The 15,526-nt window shown below is 43.1% G+C and overlaps 1 protein-coding gene across 6 annotated transcripts in view; it reads left to right on the top strand.

Annotated features, from left to right (window-relative positions):
• LOC126488637 (utrophin-like) overlaps positions 1-15,526 on the top strand; it is a 164,943-nt gene that overhangs the window by 138,808 nt on the left and 10,609 nt on the right. For all 6 annotated transcript variants that reach the window (XM_050122251.1, XM_050122254.1, XM_050122253.1 and 3 more), the window contains 7 exons: positions 1,406-1,521; positions 2,452-2,612; positions 7,468-7,671; positions 8,787-8,968; positions 10,035-10,185; positions 11,534-11,653; positions 12,832-12,933. In XM_050122251.1, the coding sequence (XP_049978208.1) occupies positions 1,406-1,521; positions 2,452-2,612; positions 7,468-7,671; positions 8,787-8,968; positions 10,035-10,185; positions 11,534-11,653; positions 12,832-12,933 (1,036 nt within the window). The remainder of the gene's footprint in view (positions 1-1,405; positions 1,522-2,451; positions 2,613-7,467; positions 7,672-8,786; positions 8,969-10,034; positions 10,186-11,533; positions 11,654-12,831; positions 12,934-15,526) is intronic.

Raw genomic sequence — 15,526 nt, 5'->3', positions numbered from 1 at the left:
TAACAAAGGCGGTGCTTTTAATATAGTTTCCTGTAAGACTGATGTTTTCTATAACTTGGTTTTTTTTTTTTGATATTCTGAACTTGTTATGGGGTCAAAGACCCTTTCCTTCCCTTACTCTTCCTCTGTCTTCTTGAGGATGCTGCCCGGAACTGTTAAGGAACTGTTGACTTTGTCTGGTACATTTTGCATTTATTAGCTCATTGGTTCAACAAATGTACATAAAGCGGTTTCTTGCACTCAACACAAGGATACAGCAGGAACAAAGCAAGGATCCAGTTCTTTCCAACTGGAGACAGTCATTAATTAAAAAGATAAATGTAAACTGTAGCTGGGCATGGTGGTGCACCAATGATCCCAGAACTCGGGTGGTGCCAGTTTCGGGGCTTCAGAGTCGTCCTCTGCCACATTACCTATTTTGAGACTATTTTGAGGCCTGTTGAAGACTCTGCCTCAGAAGTGTGTGTGTGTGGCTGTGAACTCTAATTTGTACAGTGTATAGAAATGGTAGGCACGCTAAAGAAAAATACACTAGGCAAGAGGGAAGAGGCATCCATCTGGTATGTGGGAGGTTGGTGGCTGAGTGACAGAGGAAGTGGGTAGAAATGGGGATGGGGGAGGCCAGTCTCGGGGGGTGGTGGTCTCAGATACAAGAATGGTGTGCAAAGAAAACAAATGTCTTGTAGCTTTGTCAAGCCAGTGATGCTATTCAAGTTGTGAGACAGGAAGAGAGACAAGATGTAAACAAAACACTAGTTGTTGCTAGGAGGGCGAGTGGAAGGGAATTGATGCCCTGAGCACCTTTGTGGTTAGCATAGCTAAAGAACGCTTACAGCTGTGGTTTCTGTCTGCTCGCCTTAGTCCCTCTGGGCATGTCGAGGCACCAGGTGGGGTCTGAAACTTACTGTGTAGATGAAGCTGTTTTCAAACTTGCTCTGTAGATGAGGCTGGCCTCTAATCTGTGATCCTCTTGTCTTAGCCCCCTGTGTACTGTGCACCTCCAGGCCCAGAATCTTTGTCCTGACGGCAGAACTTAGTCCATTGAAATCACTGGTGGTGCCAATTCATAGATTTAAGCTCATTGACTTCATTACTCCTACTGCTGTGGGGCCATTTTTTCCTTGTCTGTATTGATAGGTTTCCTCTATTCGTGGTTTACTATTTAGGACATAGTATAGACTCAACTCCTCCAATCACCTTAGAGTGTCTACTTAGTATCATCATGTCTGTTAATTACTTTCTGATTTTATGTATTTTATAAACTTTGAGGCATAAAAGATACAATTGAAATGGCACCCATAAATTAAAAACAATTAAAGTTGAGAATGTGATGGATTACGACACCATCTACATCGTTTCTCTTGTCTTTTGCCTTTACTGAATTTCGTTTGTATGGTACTTTCAGACCCGATCTCTTCAGCTGGGAAAGAGTGGTCAAAATGTCCCCAATTGAGAGACTCGAACATGCTTTTAGCAAGGCCCACACTTATCTGGGAATTGAGAAGCTGTTAGACCCTGAAGGTAAGGTTGAGAATAAACTGTTGAACTTGATTCCGCTTTCTTTATAATTGAGAAATGATGCTGTTCTCACTTTTAGAATGTATTATGACAGTTAAGATATAAGCAATTTTGTTGTATTTTTTTGTTTATTTTCTTATTTACCTTTGTGTGTATGTTGTGTGTGTGTGTGTGTGTGTTGTGAGTGAGTGGTGTGCGTGTGTTCACCCCTGTGTGTGCCGTGTGGCCCAGAGGAAGTCAGATGTGTTTTTCTCCCACTTCCCACCTTGTTCCACCTTATTAGGCTGCCTATCAATAAGTTCCCCGGGCTCCACCTCCCACCTCCCATTTTATTGCCGATATTTTTCGTTTTGCACTTAAATGTGCAGCTTCCTTAGGCAGTGGGTTAATTATTTCACTGGATAATAGTTAAGCTGTATAAAGTATCACTGAAACACTTTCAGGAATCTGCTTGTTAGACAAACAGTTCAGTGTTGGCTTAGTTTTTTAAAATGTATGTATGTGTGAGCATTTGCATATGTCTTGAAGGCTTTAGGCTCGAATGTTGTATGAATGAGGCCTGTGTCATATTTTAAATGGCAAGTTGTATAGCTTGCCTTTGAGTGTTTTAAGATAGCTTCCCCCTCCTCCATTTTCATCAGAAGGCACAGTCTTACTTAGTATTTCTCCCAGGCATCCTTCAAGCTCTTGAGCCCCCTACCTCAGCCTCCCAGGAGCTGGGACTGTAGGTTTGCATCCTCATACTGGGCTTCTGGGAGACTGTTTCAAACTGTCTCACAATCTGGGATTCGCGGTAGCAATTTCCTGAGACACAGTGTTGCGGAGTTTATAAACGAGGCATTGTTTCTGGGTACAAGGGCAGTTACATTTTTACCTCACGTAAAGAAGTTCACAGATTCTGCACCTCTGAGTCATCCTTTCTTCCACTTTTAGATGTTGCCGTGCAGCTCCCTGACAAGAAATCCATAATTATGTATTTAACGTCTCTGTTTGAGGTGCTTCCTCAGCAAGTCACGATAGATGCCATCCGGGAGGTGGAGACGCTCCCGCGGAAGTACAAGAAAGAGTGTGACGAGGAAGACATAAATACGCAGGTACTGGCCATTTGTCTTGGGACTTCTGACTTGCACATTTCTTCCCTCCTAGGTACTGGGTAATAGTTTCTTGGCATCCATGCCTTTTCTAAGTTTGATTTTTTTTTTAGTGAGCATGCTGTTACACATATGTGTCACTCAGACATACTGAAAAGGAGAGTGCTTTCTTTCCCATGGTGAGTTGGAGTCAGGGTCTGAGGCTGCACTTTGCTGTAAACGGGCTGTCGAGGGGGTGGGTTTTTAACCACAGTCATAAGACCATGGCATTGCTGCCAGGCATGAGAAATGGTTTTTCTCATGTTATCTTGGCTTTGTGTGTGTGTGTGTGAAGTATTAATTTTCTTTCTGTTTGGGGACTGTTATAAAGAACTTTTCTTTTCATAAGAAATCTCAAAAATACAAACCTTACTTTCCCTTTTTCTTAAGAGAGGCAGTCTACCATAAGTTACTCATCAAATTTTCCATAAATGGGCTAACAGATGTTTTCATCAGAGTATAAATGAGGTTTTCCTAAGAAGATATGAATAATGGATTTTTTTTACTTCCTCCATTATCCTGTCTTGACTCAATCTCTTTGTGATTTTCTCTAAAATACCAGTCTTCGTTCATGAAAGGAAGATTTTTTTGTTCAGATTTTGAAATCACACAGTCTAACATTTAGTTCTGAGGTGCACCTAAGAGCTAGGGGCACGGCTCAGTCAGTAAAGTGTTTGCTGCTCACGCACCTAAGAGCTAGGGGCACAGCTCAGTCAGTAAAGTGTTTGCTGCTCACGCACGAGGGCCTGAGTTAGGATGCCCCTCATGCACATAATCAATCATTGGGTCCCCTGGTATCCCTGTGATGCTAGGGCTGGGAGGTAGGTACCCGTGGGTCTCTGGAGCTTCTTAGCCAGTCAGCCTAGCTCAATCCATGAGCCCCAGGTTCAACGAGAGATGTGGTCTCGATGATATAAGAGGAGAACACCTGAAGATTATACCTGGTATCAACCTCTGTGCAAACACACATTCCCACACCACAGCAGTCTCCGCACACAATGAGAAAGGGAGGTGGGGATTTCAAATTTGTGAGAAGTACATTTTGGAGGAGACAGAATGTGTGTGCCTTCAAGCTTAAATTTCATTCCCTAGTACTTGTATGGGGTGAGTGTCTTGGCCTCTCAACCACTGTGGTTAATATCACCCTGTTGGTAAAGACAGTGCACTGAATGAGCACTCAGTAAGCCCGCCTACCTATCATTATTATAGCGTTTCCTTCTGGATTTGTTTTGACATTCTCATTTAGCAAATTTCTTTTTTTTTAAAAAAAGTTATTTAATTCTTTGATTATGATAATAATCTTAAACATAGTATCTTTCTCCCACACTTCTGTGAGATGTAGAGAATTTGCTTGTTCTTTTAGATTTCAGATGGCATGTACTAATCATTTTTATTTTTATCCATTTCAAAAATAACATAATTTTTAGAAGAAGGAAAAAAAATTACTGAGGAGGAAAAGGGCAGAGACAGGGCCTGATTGTGAATCCAGATTTCTTTTTAGTTTTGACTATGAAGTAATGCAGAAGAGAAACCCTTAAGTTCTGCAAGTGATTCACTCTGGCCTTTGGTCATGTGGACACATTCTGCTTTGATGATACACCTTACTGGCTCACGGAGATGGCGCTGGGTTTTCCTCTGTTTTGCTTCTTCTGTCATTTCTTTTTTGGACTGATTTTGTTACAAAAATAAGACATTTCAATTCTTAGTGTTGATGCTGTTCTCTTTTTCACAAAGGGAGGGCCGCCAAGATGGCTTAGTGGGTAAAAGTGCTTGTTCCGAAGGGTGAGGGGTCTGAGTTAGGTCTCCGGAACTCACATAAAGGTAGAAGGAGAAAATCAGTGTTATAAAGGTGTTCACTAACCTCCATATACGTGCACCCACCCACACAATAATATTAAATGAGACACGGGGTGGGGAGGTGTTTATTTTATGGTATTTGGATAAAACAATCACTTCTATTTAGGGTGCAAGGTGACAGGGTAAGAACTCTAGGAACCATTTTCTGTTTGTCTCCAGATAAGCGTGTTAACTCTTTCCTCTCCACGTGTATTTTATTGCTACCTTAGAGGCAATTGCATTAACTGAGGAAACCGAATGGGATCAAATCTTAACTATCTCCCTGTTGACTCGTCTTGCTGTCTGCTGTTCTCTGAGAAACACTGACAGCCGGCCCCCTCTCTGGCTCTACTTTCTGCCAACACGCTGAGTAGCATTAGGTTGTCTGTAGGTAATTCCTGCATCTCTTTAAAAAATCAGCCAGTTGAAAATCTGTTTTCAAATCAATGGCCACTGAGTATTTGCATGTTGAGCTTGCCTTCTCCCCATCCCCACCACTACCGCTCCCCTCTCCACCCCATCCCCTGGCCATGGATGCTGCTACCTACACAGAGGACCCTTCATTACCAGCATTCCTAGTTTTGCATGCTTTTTATCATTCTCTAGACATTTGCTCCTAAATCACTTTTAGAAAAATCTTAGCGCTATGATTTCAGGATTTTACAGTGAGAGCTTAGCTTATATTCCCTTCTATGTCTTGGCGTCATTTGTCTCTTAGTCAGTTTGACTTACAATGACTGGTTCACTTAACTCCTGTAACTCAGTTGCACATATTCATTTGATTTCTCTAAAACAACTTATTTTGTGCTCCAACCCCAAGCTTTAATGTTAATTTAATACTCCTTATGCTATAATTTGCAGCCAGAGTGGACTTTTCTTTTTTCTTCTTATGTATGTTGAATTCCATGTATGAAGTTCCTTAGTTCCTCAGTTTAAACAGAACCATTAAGGGGAGTCTTCTCTCTTTAATCCATCATGATCCATCCCCAAGTGCCCACACTGCCTTTCTCCAAATCTTGCCATCTCAGTATTTCGGTGAACTATGTGAAGAATTTTAAATTGTGACTTAAGATCTTTGAGAGGACAGTGGAGGATTTCAGGCCTGGCGGTCTGTGGGTGTGACCACATGAGAGGGATCATTCTCTCTGCGGTCTGGATTGGGAGGTAGGACTGTGGGTGCCAAAAGTTAGCAAGCCATTGTCACCCAGAGGAGACACACACACATGGCTGTAGACGTGGAAGAGCTGCATGGGTTTGAGTTGAACTTTGAAGGTAGGACTAACAGATTAAACATGGGTGATGAATGAAGGGGGGGGGGGGAGGGAGGGAGGGAGGGAGGGAGGGAGGGAGGGAGAGAGAGAGAGAGAGAGAGAGAGAGAGAGAGAGAGAGAGAGAGAGAGAGAGAAACCAAATCTGTCACCCAGCTTTCTGGCTGGCGTTCTTGGGTGCATGCAGCCTGGTGGGGGTAAAACAGTGGACTGTTTAACTGTGGATATGTATCTTCTAGACACTGGGGGTGTCAGAGCTGCTGACAGGTAGAAAGAGTTTTATCTGAAACAGAGTATCTACAGGATATGGATTTTTTTTTTTAAAACCAATAGAAATAAGTGATATCACTCAGTCAAAGTATATAAAGAAAAAGAAGCTTCAGGAGGTCCACCACTTACAGATGGGCAGGACCACTGAACTGGGAGGGAACCAGTGTTCTGCTTCTGGGGAGGAGAGCTGGAGGAGTCAGGAGGGGTCAGCTCCAGAGGAGACCACTGAGAAGCTTCTGGAAGAAACACGTGATGGCAGTCTCCTCTTGTTCCTGGTTGGTGTGTGTTGTTCTGGTATAGCTGTCATGAGAGACATGTGAATTGGTTAATTGTATGGTCACTCTAAAAGTAAGGCTAAAAATGGATTTGCCAACTTTTCAGTCGTCTGGGGGCAAATGTTGAAATGGTGTTGAAACAGAAAGTTAATAAACACTGGTGGTTATGTGTGTGAGCAAGGCTCAGTACCGTTCTCTTCATTCATGTATGTTATGTGTGTGAGCATGGTCAGTACCGCTCTCTTCGTTCATGTGTGTTATGTGTGTGAGCATGGTCAGTACCGCTCTCTTCATTCATGTGTGTTATGTGTGTGAGCATGGTCAGTACCGCTCTCTTCGTTCATGTATGTTATGTGTGTGAGCATGGTCAGTACCGCTCTCTTCGTTCATGTACGAGCAGAAGATTTTATTTAACAATGTGCTAGAGTATTGAACCATGGGATGGTCTGTTCACAAGTGTTAAATAAGTTTGGCTTTGAAGGGGAACCGAAGAGCAAGAGGGGCCGTAGGCTTGATGACCAGATCACACAGTCCTTAATGAGAAACTCGTTTCGAAAGAGATGGGCAGAAATTTCTTCTACAAGCCTTAACCCCCAAACCGAAAACCCCAAAGTAGAGGACCAAAAAAATGAAACACAAACTCCTGTCAGTACCATAGGTTGTCTGTGCATTGTTGTTCACTGTTTAACATACAATACTAAAATGTGGGGTCCTGAAGGAATTTTAATAGGGGTCAAAGCAGAGTTCCTGGCCAGCTTTTTCTGTAAATTGTAGCCATTGTCCAAAAGCCAGCATGCTTTCTGTGCTCCATCAATGTTCTCTATTTCATGAAGTCAACTAGCGTCCCTCTATGGGACCACTGGCATTTCCAGCTTCCTGGAGAGCCATTTATTTTCGTCCAGCCATGACTCATGTGGGATATTTTTCTCTCCCTGTCTCTATGTTAGAATTTCCTCAAATGTGGAACTCATGTGTATACTCTATTTTGTGTTTCTCGATGTCTTAGTGCGCCAAATAACTGTCCTCTGATGAATTCATGGCTTTTCTTGCTCAGCTCCTGAGAGCTGTATTGTCTCCTGAGACTCTGGTCCCTGCTTGGTTTTTTTTCCAGACAGTGTGATTGCGGTGAACACCTGTATCTTCATGATTGCTGTGGGTTTGTTTCCACAGAGCACAGCGCTGGCCGAGGAAGGCCAGAATCCCCGAGCTGAGACCCCCAGCACTGTCACCGAGGTGGACATGGATTTGGACAGCTACCAGCTAGCTCTAGAGGAAGTGCTGACGTGGCTGCTGTCTGCGGAGGACACGTTCCAGGAGCAAGATGACATTTCTGATGATGTCGAAGAAGTCAAAGAGCAGTTTGCTACCCATGAAGTAAATATCTGTAGAGGAGCGCCAGATCTGTCGGGGGGGGGGGCGGAGGGGGTTGTGCCGACTTCAGTGTGGGTAGGGTGACTTCATGATCAGCTTGCTGTTTCTTGAGTTCTGCTCTATAAAAAAAAAAAGGTCACAGTGTGGTACCTGTGCTCTTTAAATGGGCTTGGCTAGGAAACCGGAGTGGATGAGGGGCAGTTCATGGGAGTCAGATTCCAGACTTCCATCTTAGGTTTTTTAGAACTGCTGATGGATATCAGTGCATATCGATGTTCCTCTTTGAAATGTTTAGCTGTAGCTGAAAATCAAAATGACCAACTGGTATCCCAAATCATTAGGTTTCTGATGCTCCCGGAGAGGCCATTATTTTCATTTATTGTATGATTTATCCACTGTTATATCCAGTGCTCCTGAACAGTTTTGTGCAAGGGGAGCTATTTGCTATTTTGAGATACAATAATGATTTTCACTGTATGGGGAATTCTTTTTGGTTAAGCAGGTTTTTGTGTTTGTTTTATCTGTTGTGTATGTATGTATGTATGTTTGTGTGTGATGTTATTTGGCATTTGGGATTGAAATGACTAGAAATGGCAATATTCCATAAGAAGTTTATCTTGTATGTGGGTGTGGTGTTTTGATTATTGTTTTTATATGTATGGCTAATCCCACCTTTATGATATATTAGCAACATAATCAGCTTTTATTTAAAAGAGATGACTTACCTGATAGTCTTTGGATGGTAAGTCTGATGACCCAAGTTTCATTCCTGAAACTCACTTGTTGCAGAGAAAGAACCACCACTCACAAGTTGTCTTGTGATCTGCCCCCTCCCATCCAAGCGCATGCGCTCTCGCTCAGGCGGGAGCTCACAGAAATAAATAAACAAATGTAAAAGTTTTAAAAACAAGCATTGTCTGCAACATTGTTTTCTTTGATCTAGCTTTCTTCTGAGTTCTAGTTGATGCTGACTTCTTATTTTCAGAGCTTAGCACTCTCCATCAGGCTCCTTTGTCTTGGTTGCTTTCTCTATGGCACTGATACCGAGGTTATGCGCTGTTTATTTTTTACATTTTTGCGACAAGTGACTCACCACTGCCCACCGTGTTCCTTTCTAGACTTTTATGATGGAGCTGACAGCACACCAGAGCAGCGTGGGCAGTGTCCTGCAGGCTGGCAACCAACTGATGACCCAAGGGACTTTGTCGGACGAGGAGGAGTTTGAGATCCAGGAACAGATGACCTTGCTGAACGCGAGATGGGAGGCCCTCCGGGTGGAGAGCATGGGGAGGCAGTCGCGGTGAGTGGGGCTCAAGGGACATGAACCCGACTCTGTGACCGCACTGCACAGTTAAGCTCAGGGCCCGTCTGTGGGTCTTGTGAAAGCGGTCAGGACAGAGCAGGCCTTGCAATGGCCTTACCCCTTTCTATGGGCCCTGTCCCTGGAATGTTCATGACTTCTGTGTCCTCCATGACATGGTAGTCAGGACATAGGAGAAAGCTGGAATGTGGGAGGTGGTGGTGAGAAGGGAGAATGTATTTTGCGTGGATGATATCACAGTTTGATTTTTGTTATGGTGATAAAATATCGTGGGGAGGAAGGGCTTATCTTAGCGACAATTCCAGGGTACACTCTCATTAGTTTGGGGACATCACAGGGGTAAGAGCTTGCACTAAGTATTCACGTCATTTCCACAGTCGGGAGCAACAGGAATGACGGCACCCGTGTTTAGTGCTCAGCCGGCTTTCTTTAGTCTTCCACAGGCCAGGGCCGCAAGCCCGCTTTCAGACAGGCCTTCCCACATCAGCTAAGGTGATCAGTTCAATCCCCACAGACGCAGCCACAGGCCAACTTCATCTAGACAGCCCCTCATTGAGACTTTCCCATCAGGTGATTCTAGGCTGCCCCGAGTTGGCGGTTCGAACTTACCTCCACAGGTGACCGTTTCTGTGCAGTAGTAGCATTAATATCAGCGAGGAGTTGCTGGGAGGTGACCACGGGGCTGTGTGACGTGAACTTCCCCTTCATTGTTCTGCCACAATCTTATCCCATGGTCAGCTTCACTTTCCACAATGTGTTTCGCATTCCTTTGCCGTTTCCACCAATTTAATAGGCAGGAATTCCTGAGTGTAGAAACAATTATTCTGTTATGAATACAGGGAGCTGTTATTTATGCTCTTGCAGTGCATTTAATGGACTCCAGTTATGACTATAATAAAGGTTTTCCTCCTTAGTTTCTACATTGATGGACTCTCTGCTGCTTGGACAATTAGTTAGACAAAGGTGTATATTTCTTGCTCCCACTGCCCTGGTGCCTTTGCCAGGGAACAAGGTGGAGGCAATAATGTTCTGTCCCCCTGGCCAGGCTGCACGATGTGCTGATGGGACTGCAGAAGAAGCAGCTGCAGCAGCTCTCGGGCTGGCTAACCCTCACGGAAGAACGCATTCAGAAGATGGAAAGCATCCCACTGGGTGATGACCTGCCGTCCCTGCAAAAGCTGCTTGAAGAACATAAAGTAAATTTGCCCTTGTTTCTTGTCTACCTCGTTGCATATGAAGGCAGCACTCAGGCTTCCTGGGGCCTGATGGCTTCTCTAAGCATAGATTTAGGATGTGTGTGTGTGTGTGTGTGTGTGTGTGTGTGTGTATGTATGTATGTATGTGTGTGTGTTTTATTCAGGAGCATATAGTGGTGTTTGTGAGGAGGTGGCATTTCAGAGCCAGGTGTGAAAGGGACAACTCTGTACAGATGTGTGTGCCATTCTTCTGAAAGTGTAGGACACTTGTCACATGTGGAAAGGGTGATTTGGGACTCACAAGTGCATGAGAACCTGGGTGTGTGGTCATTAATGCAGAGTCTGGGCAGAGAAATACATTGGAAGATGTATCTAGATCTAATCCTGCAAGGAAAGCTGTTGCCTCTTCTCAGAAGGGTGTGGAGGCTGTGTGTGAGGAACCAAAAGACAGCAGGCAGTGTAACTTGGTCCCAGAGCCAGTGGTTCAGTTTTCCCAGTGGAAGGAAGGAAAGGAAGAAAGAAACACTCTCCCTGTATGAATTTTATTGATCAGTAAAACATCTGGATAGCTGGTTAAGATTTTAGGGTTAAACACCCCAAGAGGCATTTCACAACACTGTTGCCAGTGCTAAACAAATTACTCTATACAGATGTCTAATGACTGTCCTTTTCCTGAGGAAGAGGAAAGTGAAGACGTCCATATGTTTGTTCGGTTGCTGTCTTGAAGCTAATCAGAACAACTTCTATGATTCGTATAGCCTTTTCCTCATCTCACATCTCACACCTTATAAAGCTAGAGAAAATGACCTCTGATTCTGTATGCTTAATCTCCAAACTCTGGACTTTTGGACTCGCTTGTTGTACTTTTTTTTTTTTTTTTTTTTTTTTTTTTTTTTTTTTTTTTNTTTTTTTTTTTTTGGAGACAGTGTTTCGTTATGTAGCCCTAGCTGACTTGGGACTTTCTATGCAGACCAAGCTGGCCTTGCACTTACAGAGATCCTTCTGCCTCTGTCTCTTGAGTGCTGGGATAACCACCTTTGGTTATATTTTTGTCTTTATTTCCAGAATAGACACAAGCTTCCCTTATTGTTGTACTCCTCTTCTTTTGTTTTTGGGCAGAATTAGGACCGAAGAGGGAACATACATTTGCACACTTGTGACCAGTTTTGATGTTGAACTTTCGGACGCTGGTTCTTAATGAAATGGAAGGGTGTGTCCAGGCTTTCTTCAGTAGAGCACTTAGAGTACTGATTGGGAATGGCAATACACTGCCTCAATTGGTTTCCTTAACTACCGTTGGCAAGAAAGAAAAGCAGAAATCATAGTTGAGCTTCTTTTCTTCTTCCAGAGCTTGCAAAATGACCTTGAGGCTGAACAGGTGAAGGTCAACTCCTTAACCCACATGGTGGTAATTGTTGATGAGAACAGTGGGGAGAGCGCCACAGCTGTCCTGGAAGACCAGTTACAGGTGAGGACACCGGCCAGCAGGACGGCCCTAAAGACGATCTACCCACTTCCTCCTCCTACACATCCTGCTCTAAACAAGTAGACTCTGCCAATCATCTTTTTGTTACTGTAAATGAAGTTCTTGAAGCAGGCTACTTTATAAGGAAAGAAGTTTACTTAGCTCCCAGTTTTGGAGGCTGCCTGTCCGGACAGCCTGACGCATGTTCTTCTTTGGCTATTTCAGAATGGAGCAGGAGCATATGTATGTCTGTGCGGTGCCTCTCCCTTCATCTACTAAACCATTAGGATTTAATCACGGTGGGGCCACCCTTCATGCCCTGGTTTAACCTAGTTAAAATAAAAACAAAGCAGAAAACCCCACCAAAAACCCAAACAGAGCCCGCCCTCAAGCTAAACTTCCACCGCCTTGATACTATTCATTCGAGACCTTGAGAATTACAACTGTTTGAATTGAGGGTGCCATAGGGGTGGAGATAGGGCACAAACCATGGTACCCGCCTTTGGTTGTACTTCCCATTTGGGGGGGGGGGCTCCACGTGATGTGGGTTACCGGCTTGGCCAGGTGTTCCCGCCTTCATTCCAGCCCTTGCAGTGAAGGCATGAGACTATCATTCAGCCACTTAGTACAGAGTATTAAAAAGATCCGAAAGCCCAGGAACTCACTCCAGTGGTCCCCAGGCTTTCCCATGTGAGGCCACTTGAGGAATTTGTGAAGGAGAACAGAGCCCGAGAAATGTTGACTGCGGCTGTAGCACAGTGGTTGAATGCTTGCTGAGCACATACAGATCTCTGGATTGGGCTCCACAAAGTGTAACAAATAAAAAAATAAAATAAAAATAAAAAAATAAGCTTCAGCCATATACCCAATTTGAAAATGCATTGCATTCCCACACAAACCCCCAGTGGAGTAGGAACAGGAATTCCACTTGCTTTTTTCTCTGCTCTGAGTAATTTAAACAATTATATTCTATGGAAACTAGTTTTTGTTCTCATATATATTCTTAAAAGTATTTTTCATAGCTACTAATGAGAAACTCTGTCTTCAAAAACCAAGAATAAGAAGTATTTTTCCTAAGTTGGTGCCTTATCACAAGGAGCGGTGGCAGTCCTGGCTTTCTTGGGAAACCATGACTGTGCCTCCCGGCTGTTCTGATGGAGGCTGGCTTCTCCCTTCCCTAGAAACTGGGTGAGCGCTGGACTGCGGTATGCCGGTGGACGGAAGAACGTTGGAACAGGTTGCAGGAAATCAGTATTCTGTGGCAGGAATTACTGGAAGAACAGGTATGAATGAAACTCCTGACCATCAAGGACAAAACAAAGTTACGAGGAGCCCATCATTTCATTCAGGCTGTGGAACACGGCGCCCTCTTCCCTGCCTTGGGAAGGATATAATGTGAAATAATTTTGCAAATATTTTACTGAAGTTTACAAATAACTTTAAAATTAAAAAAAATACTTACAAGGATAAGCAAGTTATTTTGACCACTGTATCACTTGAAGCTTTAAATTGACCGTCTGTTCATTATTGATTGCTGCTTATTTAAGGAATTAATTCATTTGCTTGCCTACAGTTTTCTTTTGCTTGATTATTTATTTATTTGGTCTATTCCTAGACTCACTGTGTAGCTAAAGATGACCTTGAGTTCCTGATTCTCTTGTCTCCAATCTGTAGATGCCCGGATTACAGGCTTGGTGCACTCTACCTGTTTCCCAGAGGGAGTAAAGTCAGGAACTTGTGCATAGCCATACACCCTACCAAATGAACATTGGCAGCCCCCTATTTATGATTTTGAAAGTCAAATTTCTATCAATATTTTATTTCCATTTATGTTCCTTATTCATTATGATCACGGTATATAGCTCCGCGGTAATATTCATTTGATCTCTGTTCATTATTTGTAATGTTTTGTGCTTAGATCTGTACCATTCTTAATTTTTAAATTATAATTATTTCTGGATTTCCATTGTGTGACCCATTTGAATATGTACCAATACAATTCCCAGTATGTAGTGTGTGCTCAGTAAAAAATGGGTAAAGGAATACCCTCAATACATTGTGAACATTAAATTATAATCTCCCTCTTACCTCTTAGCAGCATATGGGCTGAAATTAATGAGAAAATATCTTCTAACATTGCCTTTGAATGAACACTCAGTTCCACTGTATTGAAAAACAGTCTGCACAGTTTTTTTTTTCTTAGAATGGTGGCCTTTTGCCCTCCCTTTAGCTGTGCACAAAGGTCTTTATCAAGACAGAATACAAAGAAGTGAAAATTTTCTCCTCAGTGCAAAATAGTTGTGTAGTAAGAAGCTACTTGTCCATTTCCCAGCTGCCCAGACTTCTGAAATAATCACACAGAAACTATATTATTTAAATCACTGCTTGGCCCATTAGCTCTAGTTTCTTATTGGCTAACTCTTACATATTAATTTAACCCATTTCTATTAATCTGTGTATCGCTACAAGGCTGTGGCTTACCGGGTAAAATTCCCAGCATCTGTCTCTGGTGACTCCATGGCTTCTCCTGACTCCACTCTGCCTTCTCCCAGCATTCAGTTCAGCTTTCCCAGCCTACCTAAGTTCTGCCTTGCTATAGGTCCAAAGCAGTTTCTTTATTTATTAATGGTAATTACAGCACACAGAGGGGACTCCCACATCACACTTCTATCTAGAAAAAGCAACTCTATTCTCTGCCTGGGAATCAGGAGCCAGATGGGTGAGGTCTCGTGGCTTTCCATATGCAGTGGCTGATATAGTACATTTTAAACACAGTGTTGCCCACTTGTCTAAACCTAAGTGATTAATCAGCATGGTAGCTACTGTTATTGTCCTTGCCCCTCCTCTTCCTCCTCCTCTTCTATCAGTTAAGGATGACATAATGTGTATGCGAGTGTGGCTTGGTTGGTTGTGCTCTTGCCTAGTATATGAAACCTTGGGCAACATCCTTAGTTGTCTATAAATTGGATGTGGTGCATAACTGTCAGTCAGTTAGGGAGACAAAGGCAGGAGGACCAGAAATTTGACTTTATATTCTGCTGTGTAGCAAATTTCAAGCCTGTGAGGATTATGAGATCCCATCTCGAAATAGATCCACACCAAAAAAGAATCACATATTAGACTCGATTCTGCTTTCTGACGTGTAGGTGATGCCCTTTAGCAATGTGTACATTCACCTGGAACTTTATGTTCAGGTCAAAGTGTCCCATATAATAGTTAAATATTTTTTCTTCAGTAATCATTATTGTTGTCAGAAAAAACTTAGTGTGGCCTTTCTGCTGTCCTGGTTTGTTTATTGTTTGTTTTTTTGTCAACTGGACACAAGCTAGAGTTATTGGGGAAAAAGAATCTCAACTGAGACAATGTGTCCTTCAGATTGGTGTGTAGGCAAGCCTGTGGGGACATTTTCTTGATTGATGTTGGAGGGCCCAGCTCGGTGTGAGTGGTGCCTCCCCTGGGAAAGTGTGCCTGAGCTGTGGCTGAAAGCAGAGCAAACCTGGAGGAGTAGGCAGTCCTCTCGTTCCACCTTTGCTGCCCCTGTGTTCCTGTCCAAGACCCTCAAAGACAGGGCCTGTGCTTCCCTAGTTGCTTTTGGTCACAGTGTTTTATCACAGCCATAGAAAGTCGAAGACATAATTTATTGAAGTCTGGAAATAACTTTGAAATTAAAGAAAGAAAGAAAGAAAGAAAGAAAGAAAGAAAGAAAGAAAGAAAGAAAGAAAGAAAAAAACCAAGGGATATCAAGTATTTTGACCACTTGTATCCCTTAAAGCTTTAAATCGACCATCCATCGACTGACTGCTGTTGTGACATTCTAACTCCTCTCTCTTTCTCTCTCTCTCTCTCTCTCTCTCTCTCTCTCTCTCTCTCTCTCCC

This window comes from Alexandromys fortis, unplaced genomic scaffold (genome assembly GCF_014885135.2).
Source record: "Alexandromys fortis isolate MF-2015 unplaced genomic scaffold, M_Fortis_MF-2015_v1.1 scaffold_215, whole genome shotgun sequence".
NCBI lineage: Eukaryota > Metazoa > Chordata > Mammalia > Rodentia > Cricetidae > Alexandromys > Alexandromys fortis.
The sequence above is the reverse complement of the archived record's forward strand: the minus strand, read 5'-3'. Positions and strand labels throughout refer to the sequence as shown.